Here is a 13,571-nt window from a genome sequence, read left to right on the forward strand (position 1 = left end):
CCTGCTTCTCTGTTGCCTGCTAGCCCTGCACATAGCTCTCCCCAGCACTCTTCTTCCTCACTTTTCTCTTTGCTGTTCCTACTCTCAGTTCAACCATCATTTCTGAGCACCAATTCCCAAGTACCTATCTTCAACTCAGACTTCTCATGACCCCCTCTTTTGGGCCTAGTAGCATCTTTACCTGAATAATAACCATGGGTAAAAATTAAGTTTCTCTCCCTGTCATCCTTCCCCTGTTACACCAGACTCTTCTATGGGTATCATCTCTGTCCTGGGCACCTAAGCTCAATGGTTTATAATCATCCATGATCCATTTCTCTGTACAAAGAAGTCATTTGGTCCTGTCAAGTCTAGCTCCAAATTGGAGAAGGTTGAGGAAAGATGGACAGAGGGGAAAGCAGAGACAGCAAGTAGTATAGTCCAGGTCAGGCTGTGATGGACATGAGAATTGAGGGTAGTGCTGAGAAGAAGGGCAGATTGCAGGTGGGGTAAGGGAGGTAATCCGAAACTAGAAACACATTCTATAGATTTGCCAGCATGGGAATGACATAAGCCAAGGTTATGTATCACAGCATTGTTTAATATAAAAAAATTATTGAATATTAGTGCTTATTGTCTTGTGGATTCATCAGTTGAATTCTAGAACATTTATTCAGTGGACTGCTTGCTGTGCAGCTTTAGAAAAGGATAAGGAAACTAGGACCTAATAGCAACTTCCAAGATACATGAAATGAATAAAATCTAGATATAACAAAATACTGTGTCTGGTACACTGCATTTGTGTTTTTTAAAGGGAGGGGGTAAGGCCTTTGCTGGTTGTCTCAATGGTAGAGCATCGGCTGATGTGTCTAAGTCCCAGGTTCAGTTCCTAGACAGGGCACACAGGAGAAGTGCCCATCTGCTTCTCCACCCTTCCTCCCCCTTCTTTCTCTTTATCTTTCTCGTCCCTCCTGCAGCTAAGGCTCCATTGGAGCAAAGTTGGCCTGGATGCTGAGAATGGCTCCATAGCCTCCACCTCAGGCACTAGAATGGATCCGGTTGCAATGGAGTAACGGCCCAGATGGGCAGAGCATCACCCCCTGGTGGGCTTGCCGGGTGGATCCCTGTTGGGCGCATGCAGGAGTCTGTCTCTCTGCCACCCTGCTTCTCACTTCAGAAAAATTAAAATAAAAAATAAATGGGGGTAAAAAATATTTATATTCTTATTTGTTTATATACACTGAAAACCAAAATTCCCTAAGAGGTTTAGAAAAAGGGAGACCTTTTTTCAGGTGAAACAAGGGCAAACGGGTAATACAGCCAGCACAAACTAAAAGTTCACTCCGCTGAGAGAGACAGGAGGCCGCCTTTTATCTAGAAAGTTCCCACCCAGGTTCCCAATTGGTCCAATTTTAAGCAAACTAGGTTCCCAAATTCATATAGTTCTGATTGGTTGTTATAAATGTGAATGAAGATACAACTCTTCAGTTCTCATTGGACAAGGAAGATCTCAGTCTATTGAGTAGAATGGAGAACCCAGGACTTCCCTGCAGTGGTTGACTCAGATAGCGTATACAAGCAGGGCGTAGTGTGGAAGCCGACAGTTCAGGCTGAGGATTGTCCCAGTATATACAGGGTAGGTACATGAGGAGCCCCTGTTAGCAAATGGCTGCTAGACTCATTATTTATAAAACTTGGATCCTCAGTTGACCATGGGGAGTCCATCACAGCAGATAAATTCCTTCTCGTGGTTCACATCAAATTAATCTTTTTTTCCTGGGGACCACAATACACGAATACACTCGAAGCCTACCAGGAAACCAGATACAGTGGCTAACTAGCAGGTAGAGGGTCCTGGACAGATGGCGCCCTCTGGGAGAGGGAAGAGGTTAGGAGGCCTTTCAACAAATACTTTTCTATATTTTTTAGATTCTCGAACCATATACATGTATTATAATCTCTTCCAATTTTTCAAAATAATTGAGTTGGTTTTTAAAAACTCCAAAGAATTTCTGTCAATTGAATGAAAGTAAGATTATTTGACTTCTCTAAATGTCCCTTTGTGAGTCTTCTCTGGTGGTCTTGGCTTATTTTCTTTCACTTTGGAGGAAATGTTTCCAGCTTATATTTTATTGTGGTCTTCCACTCAGAGAACTACATTGCTAATTTTATTAATAAACTTGATCGGGTTTTCTTATGTTTCTTTCCTTTTCTTCCTCTGCTCTGTATACATGTTACCAGGTTAGATAATATGTAGACCATTCATATAATTAGGAGGATAATTATTTAACCTAATACTCGAGTTCTTAACCCTGACATTTGTTAGTAACCCTAGAAAAGTATTAAATAAAACTCTTGCCCTGGCTGGTTGGCTCAGCAGTAGAGCATCGGTCCAGCATGTGGAAGTCTCAGGTTCGATTCCCAGTCAGGCACACAGGAGAAGCTCTCATCTGCTTCTCCACCCTTCCTCTTCTCCTTTCTCTCTATCTCTCTCTTCCCCTCCCACAGCCAAGGCTCCATTGGAGCAAAGTTGGCCCAGGCACTGAGGATGGCTCCATGGCCTCTGCCTCAGGCGCTAGAATGGCTCCAGCAGACACAGAGCAACACCCCACATGGGCAGAGCATCGCCCCCTGGTGGGCATGCCGGGGTGGATCCCAGTCGGGCACATGTGGGAATCTGTCTGACTGCCTCCCTGCTTCTAACTTCGGAAAAGTACAAAAAAAAAACACTCTCTTAACTTTATCATAGTAAGTATTAAATTCAGGAGACCATATCTTTAAGACAGATTGAAAAACAGCAACCAGGTTTGATGTTGAGCTGACACAGGAGGAAACATTAGCAGGACATTTTTTTGTGGCAGGAAAGAGCTGTTTTTAGCTATTTAAAAGTCATTTGAAAATGTACAGACATCATGGTAGACCTGTGGACAGACATCGTAAGTCATCACATCCCAGGACATCAGAAGAAGAAACTCCTGAGTATTCCAAAATACCCCTCTAGGGGCTGATGGTCTGCAGTGGTGGGCATGGCACCACTTGGTAGGGTTGCCCCCCTCAGAAATGTATGGTTGCATCATGTGTCTGGACTAGTTGGTCTTGCATTCAGAACAGGAAATGGCAGATAACCTCAGCTTTAATAGTCAGATATTTTCTTTTTTCTTTCAACTTCTCAGGTCTAGAATACGTACTCTTCATAAGACTCATTTTCTTGTAATTCCATTCTTCAAAATTCTCAGGTTTTGTAGCTTCTTTTCAGCAAGTACCTTTCCGTCTTTAGTTTTTAGGCAGAATAAGCAAGCGGGTTATTTCCTTGTCAGACTTTGATGGAAAACAAATGCCTTTAAAAGTAAAATAAGTTTTCTGATTTTTGATGTTCTTGCTTTAGAACATTAATTCCTGAGTTTGTAGGGAACATTTTTTACCTAATTCAAAGGACACTGGGGAGTAAAATTGGTAGCAAGACATCACAGACCGCTGTGATTTCAAACTCTTGGCAGGTACATCTCCATTTATGGATGCATTAACAGCCAATGGAACAACCAGCATACAGACATCTGTTACAGGAGTGACAGCTGGGAAAAGGAAATTTCTTGACGACAGAAGAGACCAGCCTTTTGACAAGCGGTTGCGTTTCAGTGTGAGGCAAACAGAAAGTGCCTACAGATACAGAGATATTGTCGTCAGGAAGCAGGATGGCTTCACCCACATCTTGTTATCAACAAAATCATCAGAAAATAACTCACTAAATCCAGAGGTGAGAAATGTTCCCTGGACCGATGCGTGCATCTTGTTTCTCCCAGCGGTGTTTTCCAGGCCTGTTCTGCCAAATTGGTGCTCTTTGTGCTTTTTCTAACTCTCCTTCCGGGCTGCTTCACAGTAACCACTGGGAGGTAGGAAGTAGGGGTGAAGTGTGGCAGTCTTGGTCCTCATAATGCTTATGACTGAAGTGAAGTTGGGACAGAGTGTGAGTGTAGTGTCTGTCTTCATTCTCAGGGGTTTGGGCTGTGACAGGAATCAGAGTTCCTCCTGAATGGAGGAGATGGTGATTGTGCCTTCAGGTGGTGAGCTCTTAACCTGGGGGCACATAGGGCCTCCAGGGAATTCTGGCCTCCCTGAAGTTACATGCAGAATGTGTGTGTGTGCACAAGCTTTTCTTCAGCTATCATCAAATTCTCAGAAGGCTCTTTGTTTGAACAAGATTAATATACCTTAGGTCCCAGCCCCTTCAGAATATTTTACCATCATTCCCAGTCAGTCTTCAGCGTAATAGTGGAAGTTAACAGCTACAGTAATTTCAACACTTGTTCATCACTAGTAGTGGTACATGGTCAAGTTAGCATTCAAGGATCAAGGGAAACTAGTGCTTGCAAAGGTTCAAAAATGAATTCTTTGATTCATCTAAAATCAATAGTATTTGAACCTGCACTGTACCTTACTTAAAATTTTAAGTTCTAGTCTGATTGTTTTCCACTTTCAAGCAGCTAGGTCAATTTTTTTACCCTAACAAGAGAACCAAACTACATCAAGTTTGTATATTGGCCATGGTCACTGACAAACCAGTTTGGGGCTAGTTCCCAGTCCATTTTTAGTCTACACAAGCCCCTTCATTGTTTATGTGTAAATGCTTCAGAGAGAGATCATTTCAGATGGTTTTCTGCTCCCCATGTTCATATACTTGCACATATGCACTTATGCATCAAACGGGTGGAATTTCTATCTCAACTGACAGGCTGGTGTTCAATAACAACAAAACCCCAGGGAACTGAACTAATTTCTTTCAACTGGTTGAATGTGCCACCTGCTGTCCAAAGTATAGTAAAACCACGTGGATAGATAAGTAACTGTCTACTGAGAGCCACAATGACTAGAATATTAAGATAACTTAGATTCACACATCTTTCTAATTATACACTATTCATTAATTAATAATTATACTCTTCTCAGCATTTCCATTCTCTGGTTACAGAAATAAGAAATTTGTGAATTATTTTAAATTGTGGATAGATATAGGGAACAGTACTAGGCTGTAAATGCACTTTCTGCAGATTCAGATTATTCCATAATGAAATGCTGTTAGGATTCTGTATCAAAAATACTCTTTGCCATTTTAACTTTGATGACTTTCAGGTGATGAAAGAAGTCCAGAGCGCCCTGAGCACGGCTGCTGCCGACGACAGCAAACTTGTGCTGCTCAGCGCAGTGGGCAGCGTCTTCTGCTGCGGTCTTGACTTCATTTATTTTATACGGCGCTTAACAGATGACAGAAAAAGAGAAAGCACTAAAATGGCAGAAGCTATCAGGTATGCACAAATGGCATTTTTAAAACATTGGTTTGAGTATTTTGCTTTTAGTGCACCAGTGGCTGATGGAACAGGCTTTATCATGCCTTATGAATGAAATGTACATCTCCTTCCCTTGAGAAATACAAGTAGTAAAATTAATTAACTCATCTGTCTTTCCTGTGAGCCTGGCATGAATTACTACTTGCTTTGAGCAAAGAACTGATTTCAAGGCTGAGTCCAACCCAGTGAAGTGCTCAGGGAAAGTTTAATGATTAGAGTATACATTAGCATATTAGCCACATCATTTGTAGTATGAATGTGTTCTGTCTTCACCCCTTAAATAAAGATGTATTCTCTTTCACATAATTTACCATTTGCCTGACTGTAAAATAAATTGGCTAGGTATTATGATGAGTCAGTTTCATAACATCACATGAAAAGACTTTTTTAGTATAAGCAGTACACATTCTTGTTCAAATTCATCATGAGTTTCAACTTGAGATGCAACTATATAACATAGAATAAAATAAATTCCCTCTTTTTACCCCTACCACAGTTCATTGATATGTCTTCCCCAACCTTTTTCTAAACATTTTCAAATGTGTATTCCAGCCTGACCAGGCAGTGGCGCAGTGGATAGAGCGTCAGACTGGGATGTGGAGGACCCAGGTTCAAGACCTCAAGGTCACCGGCCTGAGTGCGGGCTCATCTGGTTTGAGCAAAGCTCACCAGCTTGGACCCAAGGTCGCTGGCTCGAGCAAGGGGTTACTCGGTCTACTGTAACCCCACGGTCAAGCCACATATGAGAAAGCAATCAATGAACAACTAAGGCAGGCGTCGAGAACCTTTTTGGCTGAGAGAGCCATGAGCGCCACATATTTTAAAATGTAATTCCGTGAGAGCCATACAACGACCCATGTATGCTACGCATTATCCAATAAAAATTTGGTGTTGTCCCGGAGGATAGCTGTGATTGGCTTCAACCACCCGCAATCATGAGCATGAGCGATAGGAAATGAATGAATTGTAATACATGAAAATGTTTTATATTTTTAACATTATTTTTTTAATTAAAGATTTGTCTGCGAGCCAGGTACAGCCATAAAAAGAGCCACATCTGGCTCGTGAGCCATGGGTTTCCGACCCCTGGACTAAGGTGTCACAACAAAAAACTAATGATTGATGCCTCTCATCTCTCTGCGTTCCTGTCTGTCCCTATCTATCTGGATCTCTCTCTCTGTCTCTAAAAAAAAAAAGTATTTTATGCACACACAAAAATAATAAAGCTTTATTTTTAGTTCTGTTAAATAAATGGAATTATACCATGTTGTTTTGCAACTCACTTTTCTTCATTTAACCATATGACTCCTTTCCATTTTCTTTGTTTTGGGGTTTTTCCCCTGCTATATCTTAACAGTTGAAAAAGCTCTTCTTAGAACCACTTAATTCTGCTGTGAGCCTTTCCAAATACATATTTGTTTATATCCCTCACTTCTCATGCTAATCACTATATATATAACATAAAGCATCTAATTTTTCAGAGATTAGTTTTATTTAAAATGAGTGAAACCCAGCCTGACCAGGAGGTGGCGCAGTGGATAGAGCATTGGACTGGGATGCGGAAGGACCCAGGTTCGAGACCCCGAGGTTGCTAGCTTGAGTGCAGACTCATCTGGTTTGAGCAAAGCTCACCAGCTTGGACCCAAGGTCGCTGGCTCAAGCAAGGGGTTACTTGGTCTGCTGAAGGCCCACGGTCAAGGCACATATGAGAAAGCAATCAATGAACAACTAAGGTGTTGCAACGCGCAATGGAAAAACTAATGATTGATGCTTCTCATCTCTCTCCATTTCTGTCTGTCTGTCCCTGTCTATCCCTCCCTCTGTCTCTGTAAAAAATAAATAAATAAAAATGAGTGAAACCCAGTCACCAACCAGAAAGACCATTGTGCTTCCCTATACACCTCCCTCAGATAATTATAAGTGACCCTTAAGGACCCTCTGTAGTTTATAGAAAGATGAAAACTTTTAGTCATAGGCTTTGCAAAACGGCAATAAAGTTTGTTAGATCTTATCCAAAATCCCTAGGTATTTGGAGAGTTGAAGTTGAGCCTCTTTGGTAATTATTTGGACTCCAGGTAGCTGAAACCCTAAGGAAATAACCCTGGGGACACAGCCTGGTGGTCCCCTAAACTGTTCAGACATGCCAGTCAGGATTGGTGGAGGTGCTTTTTTCTGTTTTGGTGGGTCTGGACTTGGGGGTAGTAGCATCTATCTGACGGATCTCCACACCTTGGTCATTGCTTTGGTCTTTTATAACATTTCTAATGATTTTCAAAAATAATGTTTTCTCATACTATGTAAACATGTATTGTCAATCATACAGTAGTTTTGTTTTGGGGGTTTTTTTCCAATAATAGTTGGAAATTTTATAATTTCATTTTTAGTCAGAGGTCCCCAAACTGCAGCCCCCTGAGGCCATTTATCCGCCCCCGCCACACTTCCAGAAGGGGGGCACCTCTTTCATTGGTGGTCAGTGAGAGGAGCACATTGACCATCTCATTAGCCAAAAGCAGGCCCATAGTTCCCATTGAAATACTAGTCAGTTTGTTGATTTAAATTTACTTGTTCTTTATTTTAAATATTGTATTTGTTCCAGTTTTGTTTTTTTACTTTAAAATGAGATATGTGCAGTGTGCACAGGGATTTGTTCATAGTTTTTTTTATAGTCCGGCCCTCCAACGGTCTGAGGGACAGTGAACTGGCCCCCTGTGTAAAAAGTTTGGGGACCCCTGTTTTAAGTATTATAAATATTTCTAGTCTCCAAAATAATTTCAAACTTGTAGAATGCTTGATGAGACCATCTTGTTCAGTTTGAAATTAAACTGCTTGACATGAACCTTGACAGATTGTTGGTACCTCTGAGACAACTTGTAGATATTCCTAATTATTAAGTCCATTCCATTTTTTCAGGATGAGCTATGTAAATTTAGTTTTTATTTGGTACAAAACATTTTGCTTCAGATGGCTGCTGTATATTTTCTGTAAGAGCTCACTGACTTTACACAGTACTGATTGATTTGAAGAGAACTGCTCTGATGAGAAAGTGGACTTTGGCAGTCAGTGCCTTTTCAGCCCTGGCACACTTCACCCTGCAGGTGTTTCCCAGAGTGCCACTAAATCTCGGTGCCTCGCCCTAGTCCTGTCCTCCAGTGTTGAGTTGCCCTCAACAATGACTACGGTTTGTATTGCTGGAATAAGAGCAGAGGAAAGATAGATGAAGAGAGATCTTATTTGTTGAACTTCCAGGTAATTTTAAATGTCTATTTTTATCAGCTGCCCACTCCCATTATTTTCTCCTAACTTGCCTCACTCTCCACAAAAACTGAATTAGTATTCTAAGAAAAAACCAAATCCTGCTTTAGCAACACTTGGTTCTTCTTTAAATGAATATATTTTTGTTAATGTACTCTGGCAGGATCCTAAAAATAGTTACATCAGATTTACTTTTCACTCTTGCTCATTTGCATTTAAATTGTTTCATATGTGTAAGATTTACAAAGCTATTTCTGTGTATATTTTTTGGTTTCTGTAGTATCTTGTCTTGATTTTTTTAAACTGGGGCAAAGAATGTCATTGTCTCAAGCTTACAAAAGAAAGAAATTAGATTAGATATAAACATAAGCTTTGTTGGGAATCTTTTGCCGCTAATTCTGTTATCAGAATTGTTGGTGATAACCAATTTGCAAATAAATTGTAATAAAAATATTCAGCACATTAATGACAAAATTATTATGAATCAGTTTATATAATGTTATGCTTTTGAAGTCTTGGGGAACTGAAAGACCAGGAGCCTTCTCTCCCCAGAAGGGAAGCGTTTTCTTTTTTTGTTTGTTTTTTTGTTTTGTTTTGTTTTTTCATTTTTCTGAAGCTGGAAACAGGGAGAGACAGTCAGACAGACTCCCACATGCGCCCGACCGGGATCCACCCGGCACGCCCACCAGGGGCAACGCTCTGCCCACCAGGGGGTGATGCTCTGCCCCTCTGGGCCATCGCTCTGCAGCGACCAGAGCCACTCTAGCGCCTGGGGCAGAGGCCAAGGAGCCATCCCCAGCGCCCGGGCCATCTTTGCTCCAGTGGAGCCTCGGCTGCAGGAGGGGAAGAGAGAGACAGAGAGGAAAGCGCGGCGGAGGGGTGGAGAAGCAAATGGGCGCTTCTCCTGTGTGCCCTGGCCGGGAATCGAACCTGGGTCCTCCGCACTCTAGGCCGACGCTCTACCGCTGAGCCAACCGGTCAGGGGGGAAGCGTTTTCTAACGCCATGGAGTAAGACAGAAGGGGAGCTGAGAAAGAGCAAGGCTAGCAAGTAAACATGCCCCTAGACCCTCACCTCTCCTCTCCTCACTCAGTCCTAGTCTGAACGATCAAAATGAAGGGAGAGCTCAGCTGAGACAGGACAGTGAGCTATTAAAACTTCAGATTCTAGTTGCCTCATTTGTCTCAAACAATTGGTAGGGTATTGCTTTAATATGATTTTCTAACTTTTGGTGATGTCTGTGAAGGTAGTAAATGTTCTTCAAACAGTCAGAATTTTGATTTTGTTTAATTACAAGTCTTTTAAAACTTTATTTGTGGCAGATATAATCTCTTTCCTTCCCTGCTATACCTGACACAGCAGCCTGAATTTTAAGATAATTCAAAGGAAACTGAATTTTAAATTTAGTATGCATTGAGCACATTTGAACATACATGTGTTTTGATCTTAACTTTTAAAATAACTTGCAAAAGCAGGGGAAGGACATGTTCTCCTTGAATGCTAAGCTCTGTGAGTTTCATCTCCAGTCCTGAAGGTAGCCACCACCTCCCCATCTGGGAGTGAGGCAGCTTGATAAGCAGCACTGCTAACTGAGCATTTGTAACTCGGGGGGGGGGGGGGTGTATGCTAGACAGAGAAGCATTTTTATAAAGTTTTGTGCGTGTTTGTTTTAAAACAAAGCCAGTTTCTCATGGACCGTGCTACCCCTGGCTCTTAGAGCTCACACTGCAGCATGGCCAGGTTGTGTTCTCTGAAAGGGAAGACAGTCTTAGCTCCAGAGGGTGCTGGCTAATTCATATACAGAATAGCCAGTATATGAGTAACATGGAGTAACTCATTCCTTTTACCATTACTGTATAGAATTTATCATTACACCATTTTGATCATTTTCTTTGTATTGTGTTAATCTGCCATCCCATCCATAGTTTCATAAGAAGCACATGAAAGTAGAGAGACATACTTTGAAAATGTCTGCCTTGTATCAGAGATAAATTCATCAATTACCTTGTAACTAACCATAGACAATATATTTCCATCATGTGTACTCACACCAAATCCTCCAAAGCTGATATAACTGAAGTATCCTTGTGTAGCTTGTATAGACAAGGACCTATTTAAAAGTTATTTCAAGGACCTATTTAAAAGTTGTCTGGCTCTTTTCATAGCATTAAAACTCATTGTGATCTTTCTACCAGTGCCTCAGGTTCTCTCTTAGTGCAACTCTTTCATTCCAGTGAGTTTATTTTCACTCAGTGTACAGATTTAGAAAACCTTCGGGGGGACCTTGAGAGCCAGGCTGAGGACTGTGACTGGGGCACCTTTGAGGATTGTTCCTGGAGTCAGGCTTGCAAGCTTCTAAGTTCTGCATTACCTCCTTTCCCCTGTTACTTACACGCGCGCGCGCGCGCACACACACACACACACACACACACACACATCTCTTCCAACCTGCCGTCCTCCAAAATATATATGGCAGTTGGTGGGCAGGCACTATCTAAGATGCCCAGTCATGATTTTTAGAGATAATCTGAACGGGTTGCTCTAGTTTATAAATTGCTGAATGTTAGAGAACACCCAGGTTGTTATTTTTAGTACCAAAGATATAGAGGTCAGATTTAGAATTTAGAGTTCTTTGATCTGATCTAGAACTCAGGCTGCATTAAAGGAATTATCTGGTATTTATTTTGGTGTGTATTTTCTCCTTTTCTTCACTGTGTTAAAGGATAACAAGCAATCTCTGAGCATAAAATGAGAGTCTAGCGGTGGATAGAAGACTCACATTCCCAGCATGGTGTCAGGCCAGCCTACCCTGAATTGAAAAACAGCCTACACTTCCAGCCTGATCCTAAATCAAATCTAAAAATAGCCTTGGCAAGGTTTTGTAAAAATCCACATCCATTGTGAAGGCTGCCCTGACCCCAGTCTCTCTGAAATCCTCCTGCAATTATATTCTACAGCACACAGTGTCTGCGCTTTTTGTTTTTCTTGTTTGGAGCTTATATTTTAAACCAGCCTGCAAACTTCTTGTCTCTATATCCCTCAAGGCATTTATTCTACTTTTTTATAGATTCATGAAATATCTTTTATTTCCAAATAATCAGTAAGGTGTCTGAAATCTCATACCAAGTCTGGATCCCGACCCTGTGGTCCCTGACCTCAGTCCTCTAGTCATTACTTAACACAGGGCAATGTTAATAGTGTGCCCTATGCCAGGTTTTCTCTCAGAGAGCTTCTAAGTTGGTCATCTAAAGCAGTGGTCTCCAACCTTTTTTGGGCCATGGACCGGTTTAATGTCAGAAAATATTTTCATGAACCTGCCTTTAGGGTGGGACGGATAAATGTATCACATGACCAAGACAAGCGTCAAGAGTGAGTCTTAGACGGATGTAACAGAGAATCTGGTCATTTTTAAAAAATAAAACATTGTTCAGACTTAAATATAAGTAAAACGGAAATAATATAAGTTACTTATTGTTTCTCTGTGGACCAGTACCAAATGGCCCACAGACCAGTACCAACCAGTCTGCGGCCCGGTGGTGGAGGACCACTGATCTAAAGTTCATGATATTTATTGGGCTCCTTTATGTGTTAAAGGGAAGGAAGGCTGAGGGAAAAGACATACTGGTCATAGAGCCCATGAGCCATTGCAAATATAAGAACAACCTATGGCTGTATACTTCCTGTAATCTTCACCTAAGTCCTGTGGCAACAGCCGCTTCTAGTGTGGCAACCCAGGGTATCATTAAACCTGATAACACACAATAAATATCCATGGTTTACAACTTCAGAGAGAAAGCCTTGAACAAATCTCAATTCATAATCATTTCCAGAGTTTACATCTTGGCAAATGGAAGTCTATAATAGTGGATTTTTTTTGTTGCTCAAATACGTGATATTTTGAGTAATTCCCCATTTACTTTTCATTTTAGAAACTTCGTGAATACTTTCATTCAGTTTAAGAAGCCTATTATTGTAGCAGTAAATGGCCCTGCCATTGGATTAGGAGCATCCATATTGCCTCTTTGTGATGTGGTTTGGGCCAATGAAAAAGCTTGGTTTCAAACACCCTATACTACCTTCGGACAGAGTCCAGATGGCTGTTCCACCGTTATGTTTCCCAAGATTATGGGAGGAGCATCTGTGAGTACCTCTTTTTAAAAAATAATTCTAGAAAACTTCATGAAGAAATCTAGTTTCATTGTTGGTTTCTTAAATATATACAGGGTGTCATTCTGTGGGGACTTTTCACCAGACACATTCATAATTCAGTTCTTGTTCATTAACTTGTATTAATTAATGAAATCATAGAAGATTTTCATATTGGTTCATAGACCATTTATTGACACTGTTTTATATCACTTCCTGGAGAAGGACCTCATTCAGTGAGGAATCTATATATCTCTGCATAATTAACTGATATTCATTATTAGTAAATACCCAGTTTGTAACCCATTCGATCGAGATGGCAGTTGGAATATCTTTTTTACCTAATAACCTTAAAGCTACACTTCTAAGAGAAAGGAAGAGTCACACTCACACGGGTCTCACTTTAAGTCAGAAGCTAGAAATGATTAAGCTTAACAAGGAAGGTGTGTTGAATGATGAGACGGGCCAAAAGCTAGGCCTCTTGTGCCAGTTAGCCAAGTTGTAAATGCAAAGGAACAGTTCTAGGAAGAAACTACAAGTGTACTCCAGTGAATATATGAATAATAAAAAAAATCAAAACAGCCTTATTGCTGATATATAAGCAATATAGAGTAGTCTGGATAAAAGATCAAACCAGCCATAACATTCTTTAAGCCTAAGCCTAATCCAGAGCAAGGCCCTAACTCTTCTCAGTGTGCGGAGGCTGAGAGAGGTGAGAAAGCTGCAGAAAAACAAGTTTAAAGAGGTTGGTTCTCAAGGTCTAAGGAAAGAAGCTGTCTCCACAACATATAAGTTAGTACAAGGTGAAACATCAAGTATTGATGTAGAAGCTACAGCAAGTTATTACGAGCTG

General features: G+C 41.0%; 1 protein-coding gene across 5 annotated transcripts in view; it reads left to right on the top strand.

Annotated features, from left to right (window-relative positions):
* CDYL (chromodomain Y like) overlaps positions 1 to 13,571 on the top strand; it is a 230,297-nt gene that overhangs the window by 203,101 nt on the left and 13,625 nt on the right. For all 5 annotated transcript variants that reach the window (XM_066268399.1, XM_066268400.1, XM_066268401.1 and 2 more), the window contains 3 exons: positions 3,477 to 3,733; positions 5,107 to 5,279; positions 12,502 to 12,712. In XM_066268399.1, the coding sequence (XP_066124496.1) occupies positions 3,477 to 3,733; positions 5,107 to 5,279; positions 12,502 to 12,712 (641 nt within the window). The remainder of the gene's footprint in view (positions 1 to 3,476; positions 3,734 to 5,106; positions 5,280 to 12,501; positions 12,713 to 13,571) is intronic.

This window comes from Saccopteryx bilineata, chromosome 3 (genome assembly GCF_036850765.1).
Source record: "Saccopteryx bilineata isolate mSacBil1 chromosome 3, mSacBil1_pri_phased_curated, whole genome shotgun sequence".
NCBI lineage: Eukaryota > Metazoa > Chordata > Mammalia > Chiroptera > Emballonuridae > Saccopteryx > Saccopteryx bilineata.